General features: G+C 36.5%; 1 protein-coding gene across 5 annotated transcripts in view; it reads right to left on the bottom strand.

Moving 5' to 3' along the window:
* LOC127618032 (cGMP-dependent protein kinase 1-like) overlaps window positions 1-22,563 on the bottom strand; it is a 94,976-nt gene that overhangs the window by 35,472 nt on the left and 36,941 nt on the right. For all 5 annotated transcript variants that reach the window (XM_052090248.1, XM_052090247.1, XM_052090249.1 and 2 more), the window contains 4 exons: window positions 11,293-11,398; window positions 8,876-8,939; window positions 2,154-2,231; window positions 1,957-2,051 (listed from right to left, as the gene is read on the bottom strand). In XM_052090248.1, coding sequence (XP_051946208.1) covers window positions 1,957-2,051; window positions 2,154-2,231; window positions 8,876-8,939; window positions 11,293-11,398 — 343 coding nt within the window. The remainder of the gene's footprint in view (window positions 1-1,956; window positions 2,052-2,153; window positions 2,232-8,875; window positions 8,940-11,292; window positions 11,399-22,563) is intronic.

Here is a 22,563-nt window from a genome sequence, read left to right on the forward strand (position 1 = left end):
TACACATACACTCACACATTATTTGAATCCTTGGATCAAGAGATTCCTTTTTCAAGTTCTGGTTGCCATTAATGATGATCTCTGAGTATCATGACACACACACACACACACACACACACACACACACACACACACACACACACACACACACACACACACACGTTGTGTTTCCATGTTTTATGGGGACTTTCCATAGACATAATGGTTTTTATACTGTACAAACTTTATATTCTATCCCCTAAACCTAACCCTACCCCTAAACCTAACCCTCACAGAAAACTTTCTGCATTTTTACATTTTCAAAAAACATCATTTAGTATTATTTATAAGCTGTTTTCCTCATGGGGACCAACAAAATGTCCCCACAAGGTCAAAAATTTCGGGTTTTACTATCCTTATGGGGACATTTGGTCCCCACAAAGTGATAAATACATGCTCACACACACACACACACACACACACACAGTGTTCTGAGTTATACAAGGGCATTGCATGTGCTCTTATAGGAGAGCTTTTAATTGGTCCCTGAAGAATTGTGTTAGGAATCATATGGACCGTGTAAAATGTTCTGAACTTCAAAACCGTGGCCCATTTTCACCTCCATATATCACACAATCTGACTCACAACAGAAGACTGCCAGCACCAGGACACCTGATACACCGGAGTGTATCAACATGCTCTCAGGATCACTGTTTCCTAGAAACACAACCAGGGGTAATCAGGGGTAAACAGTCCCCTTACCACAGACACTATAATATAATATAATATATTAGAATAGAATGCAATATTTTATTTTATTTAGCCTTGCAATTCTATTTAAAATTTGCTCATGATCATAACATTTTTTTGTTTTGTAATTAGATTTATAGTTCAGTCCGAAAAAAAAAACTGAATAGAATAAAACAAAAAAAAATCTTTCAACATAACAGAACACAAAAGAATAGGATAGAACACAACAGAAAAAAAACAGGATAGAATAGAACACAGTGGAATTTTTTTTATCTAGTCTTTTGCTATTTATAATATACTCTGTCAAAATAAATGCTTTATCACATGTGATTAGTTAAAAAACTTGTAGCATGTTAATTTTTTATTTAATTGTGAATAAAGCATTTTCAGATTTCACATTTTATTCAGCTCCGTGTAAGTTCTAAACACTGGTATGAGTACAGCAGCCATATCAAACTGTAGTTCTACACTGGTTACCTACTTAAGCTAAGCAAGGTTGAGTGTGGTCACTAACTGGATGGGAGACCTCCTGGGAAAACTAAGGTTGCTGCTGGAAGAGGTATTAGTGAGGCCAGTGTGTGTGTGTGTGTGTGTGTGTGTGTGTGTGTGTGTGTGTGTGTGTGTGTGTGTGTGTGTGTGTGTGTGTGTGTGTGTGTGTGTGTGTGTGTGTGTGTGTGTGTGTGTGTGTGTGTGTGTGTGTGTGTGTGTGTCCCCAGCACAGGGACATTCTGACTCTCTGTGGTCATTAAAAATCCCAGGGCACTTCTTGTAAAGAGTAGGGGTAACCCCAGTCTCCTGGCCATATTTGGCCCTTATCCATCATGACCTCCTAATAATCCCCATCCATTAATTGGCTGTATCAGTCCACTCTTGCCTCTCCACCAACAGCTGGGGTGTAGTGAGCTTACTGGTGCACTATGGCTGCTGTTGTATCATCCAGGTGGATGCTGTATAGTGCTTTGAGTGTCAGAAAAGTGCTATAAAAATACAACATTCATTCATTCATTCATCTGTTAGTCCAGCTACTCTAAACATTGTATATTCCAAGACTTTTTCCAATTCCAAGAATGCTTTTCATAGCTGCCACACGATGGCACAACATCCTTAAAAAGCTAATAAAAGATCTTCCATTATGCGTCCTCAAATATATTTATGTGTTTGTTTTTGAGGTAAGAATATTTAAAAACAAAACACACACACAAAAAACAAACAAAAAATAATCTCACCCTTGTAGGGCTTTTTCCCCAAATGAGTCGCCCTTCCCCAGAGAACGCAGATGGTCGGGATCCTGACCCGGACATTCTTCTCGAGCCACAGTTACCTGAGCGCAGACAGCATGGACAGGAATTAGAACAAGAGAAAGAGACATCAACATGTTGTCTTCATGTCAACAGTGCTTGTGCTTTTTTTTTAATAGACTTACTTTTCCTTTACTGATAATGAAGAAAGTGTCTCCTCTTGCACCCTGTCGAATGATGTAATCACCATCCTCATAGTGTGTCTGTGAATGAGACAGAGAGATGAATTGAGAATTGTAAGTCACAAGTTGTGAATTTGCAGTCTGAATTTAATATAATTAGTTAAACTGAGCAGGATACTGCACAATGAACCAAAGAAAACGCATTGTCTTGACGGGCTGCACATACTGTAAATGTGAATAGCACAAACAGTGTAGTCTGATATTTCACAAAACAAATGAATCTCATCAGACACTTCTTTTAATGAAACCGTGGGGGAAAAAAAATCATGATTTATTAGTTACAGTTTTTCTGTTCCGATTTTATACATTTCTCCAAACTATAATCAGTGCTCTCAAATCAATTCACACAGCAGATGAAACAGACACTCAGTTTTGCAAAACAATTCAATTTCACTGCATAATGAGGCAACATATTCTTTCCTGATAATGCATTTATTAAAAATAATTATTAACATCAAAACTATAGATGTGTTCTCTATTGAATTCATAACATTTTCAGCTATAGACATGATTATGATTGACTATGATTGAAATAACACATTTATCATAAAAATCCATAGTAAAGACTTTTTTCCATCTGTTTTCATAAAATGCCTCTACATTTCTATTTATTTCTGCTCTTGTTGAAAAAACAACAAACAAACAAAACAATTACAATCAATGGCATGGAGAGGTGGTGGCGTAGTGGGCTAAAACACTGTACTGGTAAGCAGAAGATTGTTGGTTTGATCCCTACAGCCACCACCACCGTGTCCTTGAGCATGGCACGTTGCTCCGGGGGATTGTCCATGTAATAAGTTGCTTTGGATAAAAGCATCTGCCAAATGCATAAATGTAAATGCAATGGACATTGATAGACTGGCATGCAGAGGAATGGCATTTCTCCTTGTCCTTTTTTTAGATTGAAGTTACTTTAGATCTGCTCACATTAGGCCGAACACTTTATGAGTCTCAGAGAGACAGTGATTCCTAATACGATAAATTAGAGGAACTATCAGATCATTTGAGCCACTTTTGTGTCTTCTTTACTCTTCTTGCTGTCCACTTTCTCTCTGCTCACCATTATTACACCATGTCCATTTGGTCTTTCCTCAACTCTTTCAATGCAGTGCTCACCCATGAGAGAGTTAAAAAAAAACTTTGCCTTTTCTCATCTCTTCTTCATCCTATTTTCTCTTAATTTACCCATTCTACCTCTTCTCATTTGCACCTCTTCTTTGTGTTATTCTTCTTCCTCATTGTTTGTTTGCTCTGAATTTTCATATTTGGCCCCTTTTATATAGATAGCAATGTCATGACAGTTGTGTGAAAAATTTAGTTAATTGCATTTTCTTGGCTGTGTGCACTACTAGCACTACTAGCACAGCAGATATCAATATGAAGGCATTTGACAAACTGACATGTGCATTTGAGAGTATGACTATAATTTAGTTGTTTGTGTTAACTGTTTTAAAACAATGAATTTTAGATCAGAGAAATGTATATGTTGTGTTTCGAGAAAATGAGGAAAATCAAGAAAAATGCACAATCTGTTTAGGACAATTACAAAGTGTTAAGATAATTGTATTGAAAGCAGTAACCTGAGTTTAGACAAATGCGTAAAATCAATTGGGAAAAACTGTAAAAGGAATATTTAACCCCAAATAGAAAATTCTCTCTTCGTTTATTCACCCTCATGCCATCCAAGATGTCTATGACTTTCTTTCTTCTGCTGAACACAAATATTTGAGAAGAATAGCTCACCACTGTAGGTGCATACAATGCAAGTGAATGGTGACCAGAACTTTTAAGCTCTAAAAAGCATATAAACACAGAACAAAAATAATCCATATTTTTTTCACATCTATCATATGTCTTCTGAAGACATGTATTTAACCACCTGAGTTTAATTTTTGGGGGTTCAAAGTTTTGGCCACCATTCACTTGCATTGTATGGACTACAGATCTGAAATAATTTTCTACAAATTTTATTTTGGGTTCAGCAGAAGTAATAAAGTCATACACCCCTGGGATGATGATGGTGAGTAAATGATGAGAGAATTATAATTATTTTGGGTGAACTATCCACCCAGATTTTGACACAAACAAACACTCTGTTTCAACATCACCTACAATCTGTCCTCTAACAAAACACACATACACCTCCTGCAATGTGATGTCTGTTAGAGTAGAGATAGATATTGTGATTTCTTATCCGGTTACGCTAGGAAAAAAGAGGAGGCTAACAGCTTAGTGATGGATGCGTTTGTATTTGTCCTATCTTGACACTTAATATGGATTAAAGGCTTTCCTCTGTGTCTTAAATTACATTTAGAATGGCCCAAAAAAATTATTGGGAAACATAAGTCACATTTAAAAATGTATGAATGTCACTGCGTTACACAATAAATATAAAACAAAGTTGCATCTGCAAATGAATGAGGCTGAGCCATTTTTGCAATTACTTTCCGATGTTCCCAAGATCATTTTAGTGGATGTATGAAGGCTCAAGTTGTGTCCTAAGGTGTCCTAAAAGAGTAACACAGAAGCAGTTAATCACATTAACTTTGAACTACTAATATTTGACAACCAGAAAGTGGAAAAATACTTCTTAATTTTATTAACAGTATATTTGTTATTTTATCATTTGAAATCTTTTTTGTGAAATTATTCAATTGAAAGGTTTGTTTCAAATCTTAAAAAAAAAAAGAAATTGCCACTTGGTTTGATATTTTGTTACCTATGCAATTATATTAATACATCTTAAGTGCTTAAGTGTCCAAATACACACAGGGAAGTTATGAAGCAAATATATCTGGATTTCCAATTGCATACAGCTACACTGTATGCTAAATTAATGAAGGAGTAATTTCAAATATAAGTAAAAAAACATTTTACAATGGAGGAAAGACAAATGTTTTCAGACTGTCAATTCCCAGAGCACTCCAGCACAATTACATATGCAAAATAAAAATTTCAAAAGCTATTGCAAATTTCAATTCCTCATTTAAAGTCAATTATTAGCTGAAGAGACTCCCTTCACTCCCTTCAAATTCATAACATTTGTTTTACAAATCATGTCACGATGTTATTCAAGGAAGGAATGAGCGTTTGACCTGCGACTTTATACTGAGGGAGAGAAAAAAAGTGATAGACAGTTTAGTCTATCTTAATGGCACAGAAATCACGGTGGCATTCAATACTTTCATTATTTCATTTTGTTTTCCTCAGCGGGCATTTGTTCTTCTATTTTTTTAAAGAATGGAATTTTTATTACTTTATGTCAGTTACTTAATGTCAGAAACTGAGCTATATCCACTCTTTTGTTTATCATGCTGTAGATTTATCACAGCCGCTGTCCTAACAGTACAAATCTGATGGTGTCCAAATTAGACATATTACACAAACATGTAATAAATAATAATAGCAAAACCACTATGTGTAATTACAGACTGTTCCTTGACATAATTACACATTAAAACTGACGTGTGTAATTGTTTCCCTGTTTAAGTCTGTCTCGTATTCAAGCTTAATATGAAGAAGCAACAATAAGTAAGCCATTTGTAGGGCAATTTCAGCTAAGAGTGTAACAAGCTGACTATCAAAACATTAGTGAGCTTCTATGAGTGGCCTGTTAAGTCTGGCACAACAAGACTGGTTCAACCAATAGTGTGAGTTTGGGCAGGGGGGACATTTCTCAAATGTATTTGAAAGAAGTGATCTTTTTTTAAATCTGGTTCCGCAAAAATTACACACTTACAGTACTGACTTATGAATAAAACTGTAACATAATATTATGGGTCTTGTGTTGTGAATGTTTTATGATGTGCTGTTTTGAGTTGAGTTGTGCTGTGATATTTTTAGTTGTTGTCTTGTCCTGTGATGTGTTTGAATTGTGTTGTGTTGTGATGTGATGTTTTGAGTTGTTGTATTATCCTGTAATGCTTTTCAATTGTGTTGTCCTGTGATGTTTTTAGTTGTGTTGTGCTGTGCTGTGCTGTGATGTGATGTGTTTGAATTGTGTTGTGTTGCGATGTGATGTTTTGAGTTGTTCTGTTGTCCTGTGATGTTTTTGAATTGTGTTGTGCTGTGAAATTTTGAGTTGTGCTGTACTGTGATGTTTTTAGTTCTGTTGTGCTGTGCTGTGATGTTTTCAGTTGAGTTGTGGTGTGCTGGGTTGTTTTATGATGTTTAGAGTTGAGTTGTACCTTGGTGTTTTGAGTTCTGTTGTGCTGTGTTCAGTTGAATTGTGCTTTGATGATTTGAGTTTTTCTGTTATGCAGCAAGGTTTCAAGTCGTGTTTTGTTGTTGTGTTGCCCTGTGATGTTTTGAGTTGTGTTGTGTTGTCCTGTGATAATGATTGGTTTTCTGGATCATGGAGTAAATTGTGTTGATTCATTGTAAAATGCTGTTTTTAGATGCATTGTTTTGCTACTGTTTCTGCATGTACTGTGTCTGTGATGTGCTGTTGTGTTGTCTATGATTTGGTGTGTGTGGCAGGGCGGAGGGCGGGGCCGGGTTGTGATTATACACACCCGGTCCCTTATCAGGCTAATTAAGCCTCAGAGAGGGATAAAGGCCGATGACAGATGGTGGTGCAGGAGAGAGAGATCGTTAACGGACATGTATGTCATGTGTGTGTTTGTATAAGTTTATTATTAAAATATTATTTATATTATCAAGCCGGTCCTCGCGTCCTCCTTTCCATTGATCCCTTTACAGTTTGGTCTTGTGCTTGTACTGTGTAAAAAGGCTGTGAAAACATTGTCATATTTTAGCTAATGCCGAGTTTACACTACCCGATTTTAAACCCGATTTTCGCTCACGGACAGATTTGTGGAGAACGCCGACAAAAGCCTGAAATCGTTGGCAAAACGGAGCTTGCTACCGTGAGCGACGATCGCAATGTATGAACTATCAAAGACACGATTTGAGAGAAGCGCCAACGTGTCACCGATATCAGCGAGATATCTAGAATATTATATATCTGGACATGTCTGCAATGCCAAATTGTGCAGTGTGAAATATGTTTTGACTGAATACAACAGCAGCGTTGACCTACAGCCAATGAGAGAGCAAGAATGGGGCACGGGAAGTTTCAGTGGGAGGAGTCCTGATGTACCTGCATCAGAACATCAACTAGCTTGGCTGCGGTATCAAGAAAGTCTCATTGGACTGAAGAAATGGAGGAAAAATTTGTGGAACATTGGCAAGAGCACCAGTGCCTATTTTATGTTTCATCTGAACTGTAGCACAACCGGATGGAGAAAGAGAAGAGTTGGAGAGAAATTGCAAATTGTCTTGGACAGTCAGAAATTCTTAAATGCATAACATATGATCATGCATTTGTTTTCGTATCTCGTATCACTTCTTGCATGTACTCTGTTGTGAAACGTAATTTGGAGTCCAGGCAGAGTCGTCTGGGATTTGTCAATAGTGAAATGTTTTGTAATGTGTTAACCCCTGTCTCCGATTCCTTGTGTCATTTGAAAACGCTATGACTTCAGTACTAAACAGACAGATGTGTAATATGAACGGTACCACGATCCGACATCTTTGAAAGTCATGTAGTGTGTAGGAGCCATAAGGCATAAAGATCTGGCCAGAGGGATGGATGGACCACAGTTACTGCAAGATTATCAACAAATCCACACAGAATGGAAAACAATGACCTTTCATCCTTAAAACACAGAGAACTGTGTGTATCCATCTCTGACTCCCCTGTGATGAATGTGTATGTAGACATTTATGTCTGTGAATGGCAGACTGACTGATGACTAAGAGACATTCACAATGTCTATGGCTTATCTTCTCATGCTATTAAAACATAGATTTTTCTCCTTTGATGTTGTGTGCAAAGTACAATTGGACATTAGATGTCTACTGTCTGAGAAGCAGTTATTCTCAAAGTCATATAGAGAGCAAAAATATCTCCATGATATTTAAATTCACTCCAACACATAATATGTATTGAGCCATGTGCATTTACCACAAAAGTTCAATAAGTAACAATATAAATATGGAGCATTCATAACATGAGCTGTGACTCTTTCTGAGCTTAAAAGCCTTAAATGTGAAAGAACTCATTAACATATTTTTGTTTAAACGTGTAAAAGTGTTCAATGTTAAAAATCAAAAGTTCAAATACATTCTTATTTCCATGTTCACTGTTACTCTCTAGCGCTTTCAAAACATTGCTCTGTTTGTTTGAGTGGCCCGACAAGTTATCTTCTGGCCTCAGCCAAGGCATCAGATGGGAACATTTGGTTTGATGCTGCTAGTGTCATAGAATTTACACACTTAACCTTTAACAATGCGTCTTGAAAACTGTATTTTGTTGAGATTGTGACTTTCTTAACATAAACAGACATGAAACCAACAGTTGCCAATAAGAACATGGTACACGTAAGACGCCATCTGCAGTCAAATTTTAAGTGTTGATAATTTAAATTATTAAATTGAGAAGATAGCAATTTGTGAAGTCTGCCAAACGATATCTAATGTGTATATTCAGACAAACAGGTTTGATTGTGTTTTTTTCAATAGGAGTTTATAACACATAGAGAGAATAAACTGTAATCAAAACAAGCTGGTGTGCTGTTTGTAGAGTTTGAATAATCAGAGATGTGTTGACGTTTTGATATAACAATGTCTGTGTTTGCTCAAGGATCAGGCAGATCTCTTACCTCCTCAAGGACATCAGCCAGCTTGCTCAGTATTTCCTCTGCATGACCTCGGAATGTCGGGACACTGTCCATAAGAGACAAATTTCCTCATTATGGTGAAAAAGAGAAACAATATCAATCCATTTACAGATGAATGCAGAGTTCTTTATCCAAAGCTGACGTGTCTTTGACTTGCACTCATCTGTTTCTTCATATTATTGAATTTGATCCTTTTAATTGAATAGACACAAAAGAGAAGACTATAAGTTATTGAGGCGAGAGGGGGAATGCAATTGGGACTCGTCACAGGCCAAACGTGAACCTGCTTGAGTGTTAATTCCCTCAAAATGACATTAATGTGTCATTACTCCATAGAAACTTTCAGCACTCTCTAATTTTTTTCCCACACTTTCATGTACACTACAAAAAAATATCTTAATTAGTATTTTTTATCTTCCAGTGAAAATTGCTTCAAGCTGTTGACTTTATATAACATATCTTGAATCAAGTTTATTTTACTTACATAACCGAATCATTTTTCTTTTCTAAAGAATAAATCTAACTAAAACAAGAAAAAACAATTAGTAAAAGGGGTAAAAAAAACCTTCAAGATTCAAGATGAAATTTTCTCTGAAAACTAGTATTTTTTTTTATATACAATTTTGCTTCAAGTAAACTGAACTTGTTTAAAGTATGATTAGATGTCTTTACTGGGAAAAAGAAAAGACAAAATACAAATTAAAATGGTTTCTTGTACTGCAGGGCTTTGAAACGATGGAAACAGCTGGTCATCATCACAAATCGAAATAAACCCAGAGCTACTCTCTGCCATGGAAACAATAATATCATTCAATCACCACAATACAAAACTTCTAAACATTTCTGGTCAGTTACATAACAGAGGAAAAGGTTTCTGTCTAATTTGTACACAGAGAGGTAATAAGTCACAAAGCCAAGGCATTATTTAGATTGCACATTATCAGCAGCAATTTATAATAAACCAAATTAATCATATTTTGTATGAGACAGCAGGAGAGGTCATCTGATCTGCTGTCATGAGGGACCATAATATGTCCCTGATGAGATTTGTGCATCTTTGTGTGGTACAATAGTAAACGTACAACATTTAAAGCGGTGAGATGTGTCTATGTTTCACTTTAGTGTGTCATGAGATGATCATACATCAATAACAGCTCTTGCCTAAATATTTTACATGTCATAAAAAATTCATAACATGTCATAAAAGAGTCCATTAAAGTCTCCAATTACAGTTTACAGCAAATAATGCAATTTGTGCCATAAAATATCTGGATCATTACATTTAAAAAGACTAATGCTGAAATCACATTTTCCCATATGGGCGGAAGTACCAGGGTCATAACCACCATAAAAACTGGGGGGCCATCATAATAGGACTTGACCCCTCACTATTGAACAAAAATGTGTTTTTCAATGACTGATTCTTAAAATATTACCCAGTCCTTGTGAAAGATCACATAATATATAAATATATTGTGGCAATGGGGGCGTGGTCAAGCGCCCGTCGGGGAGAGGAAGCGAAAGGGCGCTTGCACCTGAGCTAAATCATGTCTAACATCTGTCTCTAATTCCAGTGAGCACGGCGAGAGCGCCATATAAGCAGCCACAGAACCTCCAGAGCGGGGGAGAGAGTCTGGGTCAAGAGATGTATTGTGAAGCTGATGTGTTATTGTAGTGTAAGAAATTTCAGGTCTGGAGGGGAAGGAGGACACAGGGAACTGGTTTCTTCCACTCATAGGTAGGGGTTTTTAATTAATAAACTTCAGCGATTACAGCTTCACAATAAAATGTCAGCTCACAATAACACATCAGCTTCACAATACATCTCTTGACCCAGACTCTCTCCCCCGCTCTGGAGGTTCTTTGGCTGCTTATATAGCGCTCTCGCTGTGCTCACTGGAATTAGAGAATGTGTAATAATTAGTGAGGTAGTACTTAGAATTAAGTTTGAAGGAAATTTCTTTGATTTTATTCATGATTAAATATTTATGGGTAATTTCCAAATCTCAATCCAGCCACACCCTGCATCAGACATGCTTGTGTAGTGTCTCAGGTGCGTTGTGTCATAAACATAAAATGTTTAGGTCACTGTGTCAAGTTAAATATAGTTTAATACTCAATCTTTAAACACATCTTGAGATACCTTAGTTCGCATTTGCGCTCCAAGTGTTTTGAACGCAAGAACGTAACACATATTTGTGTTGTTCTGCTTACTGAAGTGTTTTCTTCACTGTATAAACTGCTCATACAGCTGAAATTTCACTTACTGCCCTCTGGAGTAAACAGGTGGTATTACAAGCTTGCATTTCTCAGGACTCTTCCTTATTATGTTCCGGGGTATATTATAAATATATATATATTTATAACTTACATACGTCCTTGACAAGACAGCTGCTCACCTTTTCAATAACTCCATGTATTCAGCATGTTTGATGAGTCCCGTCCTCATCATGATGGTTTGGAAGCACTGTCTGTCGATGGCCCATAACTTTACACTGGTCAAAGCTGAAACACAGTTCACAATATCAGCATTTAAAGCTTTTCTTATAATTGAGTCCTCAATTCAAAGCCACATATACTTTACATTATTTATCAAGGTTAAATTTGATTAAATCTGGATCAGTGTTGAGGAAGCTACTCTGAAATTGTAACTTGCCAAGCTACTAAGTTATTAATTACACTATAGTCAAGTTACTCATTTGAAAACTAGTAATAAATGTAGCAAACAACAGCGTGTGTGTGTGTGTGTGTGTGTGTGTGTGTGTGTGTGGGCAGGTTTAAGTTTTTTACAAAGGACTTTTTTTAGGTTACAAACAGGTAATTACAAGGGTATTATGCTATAAATGTGGTTTATGAGGACATTTCTAGTGTCCCCATAATTCAAATCACTTAAAAACATACTAAACAATGTTTTATTGAAATTTTACAAATGCAGAAAGTTTTTTGTGAGGGTTAGGTTTAAGGGTAGGTGTTAGGGTATAGAATCTATAGTTTGTACAATATAAAAATCATTATGTCTATGGAGAATCATCATATTGATATCTGCACCAATACTGTTCTCTGTCTATGAGCAACATTGTTCTCTGTCTATGAGAAACCTCTGTCTATGAAACATATTCATCCATGGAAATATGGTGATTTTGTTTCTTCATCTATTTGAGTTTCACAGTCAAAAATATGTGAAAGGACATCATCGATTGTAATTGTTTTGGAGCTCATTTTACTCTCTTTTCCTGACAAACACTGTTGCAGCTAGGGCTGCTCCTGACCAAATATTTTCCTAGTTGACTAGTAGTCGTTACTTTAAGCCATTAGTCGACTAGTTGTTGCACGTTTATGATATTAATTTAATTACTTAAATACATATATTTTGGGAGGCATCAGAAAATTGTTTGAGTTCCAGGGCTGAGAAATTATTTTATAAGTGATTTTGCTAACACTGTTCTACATTACAGAGAAATACATAATAATGAGCCTATACAATATAAATTTAACAAGCGCTTGCACGAAGTGAGCCACAGTGACACTGGCAATGACACTTGACCATGTCAAGATGATATTTGGCTTATTTTCCCATGTATTAAATTATTATTATTATTAGGCTATTATAATCAAATTAATATTACAAATAATTTGCTCGTAGACAGAAACATGCTTGAAGAAACACACTTTATTATATTATTAAGAACAGATAACAGAAAAGCCATCTATGCGCATGTATGACACGCTGTTTGTACAGAGGCGTGCAATATCGTGGAACACGCGCATGTATAAGGTTCTCACTCTTTCTTTGTTTCTGTCTTCTGAATTTTCTTTTTAAGAACAGTATCGTCTATGAGTGCTGCAAATGACCTCAGACATCTCAGCTCATTAGGTGCTTTGAGTTCAGTTCACTTTATTTCCACAGAGCAGTGCATTATGACCACAACTCAAAGCAACGTTTTTATTCTGTGACTGTGCAGCTAACTTTGAACACATAAAAACATGTGGGTCAAATTGACCCCTAACACCATCGTAGGGTACAAATATTGTACTGCCTTTTCAAAACACATTTGTGTGTCAAAATTTGCATGCACATTTAGAACCCTAAACGAAGAAAAGTCACAAAATTTCAAGAAGAAAAAAAGAGCTTAACCAGTGTTTTAGGCAGTTTAAAATCAAACGTGGGTCAAATTGACAACACAATAGGAGAGTTAATGTAGTATTACTGACTGGAACTGCCACTCACTATACTCCCAGTCTGCATAGTGAAGCCCCCCTAATCTCCCTAATTTTCAAAATCCAATGTTGGCAAGTATGAATTTTAGGCCTCTGCAAATTATCCAGAATGCAGCAACATGGCTAGTCTTCAGCGAACCCAAGAGATCACATGCCACATCCCTCCTTGTCTCTCTACACTGGCTGCTGGTTGCTGCACATATTAAGTTCAAGGCTCTTATAGTTAAAGATGCCAGAGATCTTATAGTTATCATTGGAGAGAGCGTAACATCTGAAACGGTCAACTAGCAACTAGCTTCCGGTCGTAAAATCATCCATGATTTCTCTTATAAAACAGCAATTTTATCAATTTAAACTCCATACATAGTTAAATCCAAAAGGATTTAGTGTTTAAAAAAAACAAACAAAAAAAAAAAACAAGATTAGCGGATGGGTGGTTAATTCACTAACTGATGAGCTGATTCCACACAGAAACTATTTATTCAGCATTGTGAAGCATCTCCTCCATAGACATCCATTAAAAAAGAGTCTAAAAAACTGGCCTTTTGTCTCCTCGCCAGTGTACCACCCATAGAATGTCTATGGAATGGCCGTGTTACGCTAATCTAAGCTAACTTTGTAGGCTTCCCTATAAGCCTTGGTGGTGACTTGTGATTCCAACACAATGAGGCACCAAATCACTTTTCTGGACTTTCGCCTACAACTTTTTTTTACAACTTTGGACACAAACATCTGCTAAATTAATAAATGTAAATGTAAAGTAATAAAACTGTCAGGTATTTAACACTAAAGCAATAAAAACAATGTGACATTGATATGTGTGAAAGTGACTTTTAGAAAATTATGCCTTGATCCCTTGATTTAAAAAATCTAAATTATGTGTATAATTTACCTGCATTTGCATAACAAAATAATATACTGACGTGCTAAGACTGCACTGAGAAAAGTACCAGCAGTGAATGATCTGAGAACACTGAGGCATAAATAAACACAGACCTGTGCTAAGATGAAATGACAGCAGAGCCACCTTGTCTGAATGCAGTCACTGACTCACCTCACACAGGGAAATTCATAAGAATTCTTGATGGGCTCAAACATTTTCAATTCTTTTAATAGACTCTGATAAAGACAGGTAATAAACATCCTTTCAAAATATAACTAATGTTGCACATGAGTTATTTATCATTTGAAGAGCAAAAATATTCAGCCTTCATCACACTGAGACCCATACACATATTAATCAAGGAGTTGTATAAAAAGTTTTTATTTTGCTAATATTTACTGCAATTTGTACCAATATTTTTTAAACTACTAATAAATGCTGAGAAAGTTATTGACAAACAACCGTCCTTTTGGCTCTGTCGAGCCACCCTCTTTTCCTCTGTTCAGAGCGAGACAATTTCCAGCCCTGCAATTAACTCACAAAACTGCATTCATCAAAAGTACTTACAATAGATGCAGAGATTTTCAAAAGATGGGTGACTGAAAATGTACTTTATAGAAAATATCACTGTAATAAGTATTGGAAGTGCTGTGTAATTCTGAGTTGTTATACTGGCCCTAGTAAAAAGAGTCTTTATGATATTCTGGTTTCTATGTGGCTCAGGTCCTCGTTATATGTAAGTCTATGGGATTGTATCTTCTACCAAGAGAAAATCATACTGTAAGTACAATCAAATTGATTTCAGATCTCAATTATGTCCACAGAATAAATGGTTCAAGACGAGTTACACGTATTACTTTGGTTAAGGATCAGCTCAAATCCCTAATCCCTATTTATCAAGCACTATTAATTTTCAGCTTTGTGGAATTATGGGTAAAGACCAATGTTTAACAGTGAGCTCTTCTCTTCTCTTCTCTTCTCTTCTCTTCTCTTCTCTTCTCTTCTCTTCTCTTGTTAGTCTACACAGCAACCCATATCTACTGCATCCTTATCTATTTTTTGTCTTGTTTTCCAAGAAATATTCAAACACCTTTAAAAGAAGACACATTTACTTGAGAAGCATATGACATGATATATATATATATATATATATATATATATATATATATATATATATATATTCAATAAATTCAATAAAGCTGTCAGCTGAGGACACGTGAGGTGTATATTTCTCAAACTAGAGTCTCTGGTGTATTTATCCTCTTGTTTAGTTGTACATCTGGACATCCATATCTCTTTCTGTCCTTGTTAGAGCCAGTTGTCCTTTGTCTTTGAAGACTGTAGTGTACACCTTTGTATTAAATCTTCAGTTTTTTGGCAATTTGCATGCATTGTATACATTTTATCAAATCTGACATGTACCAAGTTTGTCTCTTGAGATTGCATATCTCTTTTACGAGAGATCCTGGCCAATATGGCAGCATAAAACATTGTAACAATAAACATGAGATGTACAAATAAAAAAACAAGTATACAAAATTTGGTTAAAAAAATTATATAAAAATTAGGATAACTCTACATTAAAATATTGACACTCACTAAAGTTGCTGTCTAAAAAGTCTCTGACTTGACTCATAAATACATTTAAAGGCACTAAAAAGCTTTGTAATTTCAAGCTTTGCTAAAGAACATTCCAAAAAAAAAAGGATAAGCGAATGAAAAAGCTTTCTTTCCAAACTCAGTCCTCACCTAAGGGACTAGGGCACATAAAATATCATCAGAGTGTAGGCTATAGTAAGAGTTTATATGAATATTAACAGGTGTTACAAGATACTTGGGCAACAAACCTATTAGTGCTTTATAAATGAAGGCATACTAATGAAAGTGTCTAAGTACAAACAGAGAAGGCCATTCAACATTTGTATATAAGATACAATGACGAGTTAAACCTCCACATCCAGTAATACATTTGATCACACCATGGTAAACTGCATCAAGAACCTGCAATGAAGAATCACTTGCATTCCTGTACAAAATATCGCCATAATCAAGAACAGGGAGAAAATTAGCAGCAACAAGTTTCTTTCTTGCAACAAATGAAAAATATGATTTATTTCTGAAAATAGAATCCCACACTAAATCTTAGTTTCTTAACCAAATAATGAATTTGTGGGTTATCTAGTAAACCTATTATTCAGTGAAATGTAACAAAATTAAGTGAGGTTTATGCTTAATACAAAGAAAAGCCTATACTTGCCAATGGGTTAAGATGAACAAACTGATTTCAAAAGGAAACAAACTTTTTAGAGGTCTATCTTGTTTCAAATATTAGCTTTCTTGTTGTAAGCATAAACCTCTTAACGTTGTCTCTAAAAACAAGACTTAATAGCAAATGTAATTTTGCTTCTCAAATAAATGAATCTTGTTTAAAGTGTGTTTAGATATTTTCACTTGAAAACAAAACACAAATAGTGATTACATTTTTTTTTTTTTTTTATGTAGTTCTATGTTGTTGATGCAAGTTCATATGACTGATAATTTATTTTTCATTCAGTTGGTTGAACAGAACAGTATGAACAGTACTCTCTCCATCTTTTTCTCTCACAAGTAGTATTGCTAGGATTGAGCTCAGTTTTGTGCCTGACTGACTTCATCGAGTCTAAGCTAAATTCATCATATTTTCATCTGACACTCTTATTTTTTCTGCATCCTGGGAGAGACAGAGAGTGAGAGAGAGGGGGCAAAGAAAATGTAAAGAGCAAGAAACATAAAGAGAAATATGAACTACACAATGAAGAGACAGACTGCCCTGGTAGATTTATTATTTAGTGCCAAACAGCCGGTATGCAGACGGGTTACTCTTAACCCTTTAAAACACCCAGTCTCAGCTGTGTATTAAAGATCAAGCTCAAGGGGAGAGAAAGATAGTGAGAAAAATCAGCTCCTGTTTGGATCTGTAATGACATTCATACCTCTGGCACAATTCATCAGACACACACATTGACTTAACAGTATCCACCTACACAACTGCCATGCAACATATGTTCATGAAGACATTTCTTATATTTACTACATACAGTATTTACCTGAATCTAAATCCCCAAAGCCATATCAAATGTCTATTTAACAAAGCCCAGCACAGCTTCCATCCTCTGGTTTATGCATGCATATCAGATGCCTGAGGAAATGTCCATCACTACACATGGAAGCAGATCTCATTTCTGATGAGGAGCTATACACATTTTCCAAAGAGAAATGTGTAATTTTGCACTTAGGGCTAGGTAATAAATTGAATATTCATGATATACTTGTGATGGTTTTGCAGGCAATATAAAATCAAGCAGTTTATATTTGAACCGTCTAGGTTATGTATGTAACCTCAGTTCCCCGATGGAGGGAATGAGACGTGTGTCGAAGAAGCGACACTACAGGTCTCTCTTGAGCGCAGAATATGCCTCTGATCTATGAAAAAAGGCCAATGAGAAGTTGGCATATAGTATTTGCATACCCTGCCCTGGACATACGGGTATAAAGGCGAGGCAATACTATGAGTTCATTCAGGATTGGTCCGGCCACAACAGTGGATCGGCTCAGCGACGTGGCATGGAAGACACAACGTCTCGTTCCCTCCATCGGGGAACTGAGGTTACATACGTAACCTAGACGTTCCCCGTCTGTCGCTCACTTCGACGTTGTGTCGAAGAAGCGACACTAGGGGTCCCACTTGGATCGTGCCATGCGCTGAGCCGTGTACGTGAACTGCTGATATAGAAGCGGGCAGGTACTCTTACGTGCAAATGCGACCAGCTGTATCAGGCTGCACGTACCCTTCCCCCATGCCCCAAAAAAGTCATCAGATTCCTTCTGGTTACCCTAATGAGGAGAACGGGCCAAGCCTGGCAGGGCCTCTTTTCTCTCTATGTTTCTCGCATAGAGCGATTACGGCCGGGGCCCTTACATGCATCAAGGGAAGGGGGGTCTTACCCAATTTCCTAATCTTTCAGGGGGAAAAGACCCTGCGGAGAACACACCTGCCCGAAAGGGGAGGTCAGCGTGGTAAACACGTCACATGGGCTCTTTAGGCGACATGTGGAAAGTGGCGCGGTGGTAGATCCAGCCTCAAGGAGGGGGGAGTTGCTACACACGGCGACCAGAGGGCAGCAAAAGTTCAGTTTCAGGCTGCTGATGATGTTTGCACCACTCAACATGGTTGGCAGACATGGGACAATGGTAATCAGTAATTAGATTCAGAATTTATTTGTATAATTTTATTTTAACAAGGTTGGCCGTGATTGAATTATGTTGGTCATTACATGTATCAGAATTAATTATGCTAATTTCTGATTGGTAAAAATTATTCAGCACTGGTTATCACTTGTTTGTTTGACAGTGCAATGACAGAACGTCTTGGTAACTGATGTAACCTCTTATTGTATTATACATGTAGAAGAATTGAAACGACATGATTTGAAACTAGGATTTCCACAACGTCATAAATTGAAAGACTTCGGTGCTAATGAGTCTCACATCTGGCCAATAAAACTAACAAAGAGACTTGTCTAGATCCTATATGACTTGAAGGCCCTTAGTTCAAAGGTCAAAGCAATAAAAGACAGAACACACACCCTTGGAGTTCCTGAGAACTCAAGACACACAAGATTCTGTCCTCCGATATCAACCAGTTTGCTACACTTAGACTCATCAGATCACGTGACATTGTGACCATTGTTCAACAAACAGCATCTTAATAAGGACATTCCTTAATCCAGAAACATCTCACACAAAGTCACGGTACTTTGCTTAATCAATCCTATAAAATATACAAGACCGCATGGACCAACATGCAATACCTAGTCTTGCTAGGTAATACTGACAATTGCTTTAAACTGTGGTAACTTGTATAACTGACAAATTAATGATTATATCCTGATATACTGTATCTCTTTAAAAGGTGTGTAATGTTTTATCCATGTTGTATAACCAATGAATTAACCAGTATGATTTGTAACCAGGGAATGTCAGGTTTTTTTACCTACACGTACAATATCCATGAAAGAAAGTCATGTTTAGTATCTAAATGTTTGTGGCATATGCAGAGAAAGCTGATGACAATGAATGTCATGCCTCTTGTACCATTTGCAATATATAAAGTTAATGATTAAACGTGCACTATTTTGAGCGGGAAGAATCTGAAACAAAGGACCATAAAATCAAGGCCTCGCTTCAAGCCAACCTCATCATACATACAGACAACAACTATCCGATCTTACAGAGGTCCAAAATATCGACGGAGCGAACTTTCAACTAAGAGCAAAGGAAACACCAAAGACATGCAAGTACATCTCCAACAGTGTGCTCAAAGTGCTAGTGTTTTAGTTAAACACGTTGGGTAATCCGATAGCAAATCGATGTAGACTTAAAGAAGGGTAAATGGTTCTTCAGGCATTGTCAACAGACTCTATAAAGTTCATTTTCACTGTATTGCTCATTTATTTTGCATTCTGTCAAATGTAAATCTCTTTTCACCAACCTGTCTCATGTATATATGTGTTAGATTAGATTTATGTTTAGAATAGCAATAAAGTTTGCCTGTATTCAAAGATGGTTTGAACTGGGATATATTTTGATAAATAATCTCATCCCTGTTTCTAAAAGATTTCGCTTCAAAGCTGTACCTGATATTATTTTCAATAAGCCATGAGAATAATATCACTCCAATAAATTAATTCATCATAATTCACTTATTAAAGCTAGCTTACAGTAGAACTTGTGACCAGATACAACGAAAAGTTGTCTTACGATTTTAATGGTGGAGAATAATCTAGTTATTTGTCATTTATCTAATTTATAATGGTTGTCGAACGTGACTAATTCCATTATACATTTCATTACCTAATAATGTACAATAAGGACAGTTTAATTTAGTCCATAGCTCACATATTTCAAGACCCTAAATTCCCTTACATATATTGGTGTTAGAAGACGGGCACGTTAACGGTTCCCGTCTAAATTCATCAGCACCAAATATCCTACATATTGGTGTGAGAATGAGGGCACATTAACGGTTCCCTTCTAAATGTAGCATTCCAAATACCCTTACACTCTGATCCCTGATGGAGGGAACGAGTTGTTGTGTCGATGTAGTGACACTAGTGGTTCGCTCTATGATTTATTCAGAAAAGGCTAATGAGAACTGATGAGTGGAATTTGCATGACACTCTCCGCCCCGGACATATGGGTATAAAAAGAGATGGCTTGCACCACTAATTCAGATTTGTGCTGAGGAGCCGAGTGAGACTCCCAGCCATGTCAGCGATCGGTTCAGCGCTGTGGTAGGAATGACACAATGTCTCGTTCCCTCCATCGGGGAACAGAGGTTACAAAATAAATTGCACAGGTGCTGCTAAATATGTTTGGTCTAAAGCAAGTTCAATATGAGATGTAAGCTGATCCCTTACTGGATATTTTGTTGCAATCAAACAGAGAACAACACAAATAACATCTAAAACTCCAACTTTTCTATTGAGTCTTCATAAAAACTACTTTAGGACCACATTTTGAAATATCTGGCATATTGGCAGGATGGTCTTATCTGTGAGTACATCTCTCAAACTTATATTTTACATTTTTAAATCCTCTTCGATAGAAGTAAACAAACTTGAAGTCATAGCTGGCAAAGCAGCAAATGAAGGTGCCAAGTCAAATTGTCACTGATGAAGCATTCGGACGTCAGCAAAGGAACATTTTTATTTGTGAAGTCTGCAAAGCCTTTGATTCCTTTGATTTTGTGGTTAAATATGACACAGATATGTTAAAGCTGAGGTCTGTAATTTCTGCAACACTAGCACTGCAAAACAGAAGTTCAAAAATCAACACTGTTTTAAAACAGCTTTCCAAATACCCCACTGTCTGCTGTTGTATGTTTGTTTGTACTGTTTGTTTTCCTGCAGGGTCATACTGTGCTTGCTAACAGTAGGTCAATTTTTCTCTTACGATATCTACAGAGCATCCACTGGGGTTCAATAATTACAACAGAGTAATGTGATTAAGAGCCTTTATCTTAGATTGCCCTTTCAGAAGAATGAATCATTGAGCTTTTTCTCTCCTCTGCTGAGTCCTCCTCTGCTCTTGTTGTTTATAGCCTATTGCTATGAAAGGACAAGGCAGCAGTAGGGTGAGTGAGATCACTACAGGGCGCTGGCATATCTGTGCTGTTTCCCCTATGCATTCTAATACTATAATCCACAGCCTCTTTAGAAAACTAATTTACATGCTAACACCACTGGAAACCAAATACAACATTTTTGTGTTTGAGAAAGAGAGAGAGAGAGAGAGAGAGAGAGAGAGAGAGAGAGAGAGAGAGCGAGAGAGAGAGAGAGAGAGAAAGATGATGATGCTATTTCATACGTCCAAAGACAATTCTTAATTATGTTTACATCATTTTTATTTTTAACAACAATAGTGATGTCATCAGCATATGCAGTCACCCCTGTCTGATACCCCTTTGCATTTGTATTGGTTGACTTAAACCTCCACCAAATTTTACTAAACAGAAATCATTTGTATACAATATCTTAATCCAAGAAAGAAAAACACTGCACAACCAAAAGCTTTCAGTGTTTTGAAAAGATATCCATGATCTTCTCGATCAAAAGCCTTCTCCTGATCTAAAGATAGAAGACCTAAATTAATTCCAGTTAGTTTGAAATATTCAAGTAAATCTCTTATAATTTTTATCATATATAGTTCTATCGGGAATACAGTAAGATTGATCTTTATGTATAATATATGGAATGATTTTCCGGACATTATTCAAAAGGAATTGCAAATTGTATTTGCAATTGCGTTTTCAATTTGTGGACGCATAAAATGTGACATAATCCAAACGCAATTGAAAATCGTGCATTACCGTTTGCATTTTCGTTTAAGCGAACGCACAGTGACTGCCAGATTTCAAATGGAAAAGCAAAGTCCGTTTGCAACTGTGTTTCCCATATCTTACGAGTTTTGGCCCTGTCATATTTAAATAGCAATTTCAATTACCACGTCTGCTTTTTCACTTTCTCAGCGTCGCGTATGTAGCCAGCCAAAACTCAAATGGAATACTAATTCCCTTAGTATTTCCATTGATGCCTTACACGGAAACCTGTCAATCAGGGTCAAGGGTGGGATTATGCTATGGGGCGTGTTTGTCTTGGGAAGTGACATCACTCACAGTCGACGGTCAAGAGTCATTATATAAACAAGCATTAAAAGTAATGGACCAGAAATCTGTAAGATGGCATCACTGCATCATTCTAAGGAAGCATAATATCTTGAGTTTTGACAGTTTTGTAAATTTTTCTTTTTAAAACTAATTTTTAAGTGTGTGAACAACGTTGCACCAGAAATATTCTGTCAACTAGTACATAAACAAAAGAGCGGAATAAGAACTAGAGGCACAATAAGTGGAAACTATAGCCGTAAAACGTAGAACAACATTTGGTCAGACATCATTTTCAGTAAGAGGCATACATTTGTGGAATGCATCTGAAATTAAAACATTGACAGACTTCAAGGTTTTTAATAC

Source organism: Xyrauchen texanus, chromosome 24 (assembly GCF_025860055.1).
Source record: "Xyrauchen texanus isolate HMW12.3.18 chromosome 24, RBS_HiC_50CHRs, whole genome shotgun sequence".
In the NCBI taxonomy this organism is placed as follows: domain Eukaryota; kingdom Metazoa; phylum Chordata; class Actinopteri; order Cypriniformes; family Catostomidae; genus Xyrauchen; species Xyrauchen texanus.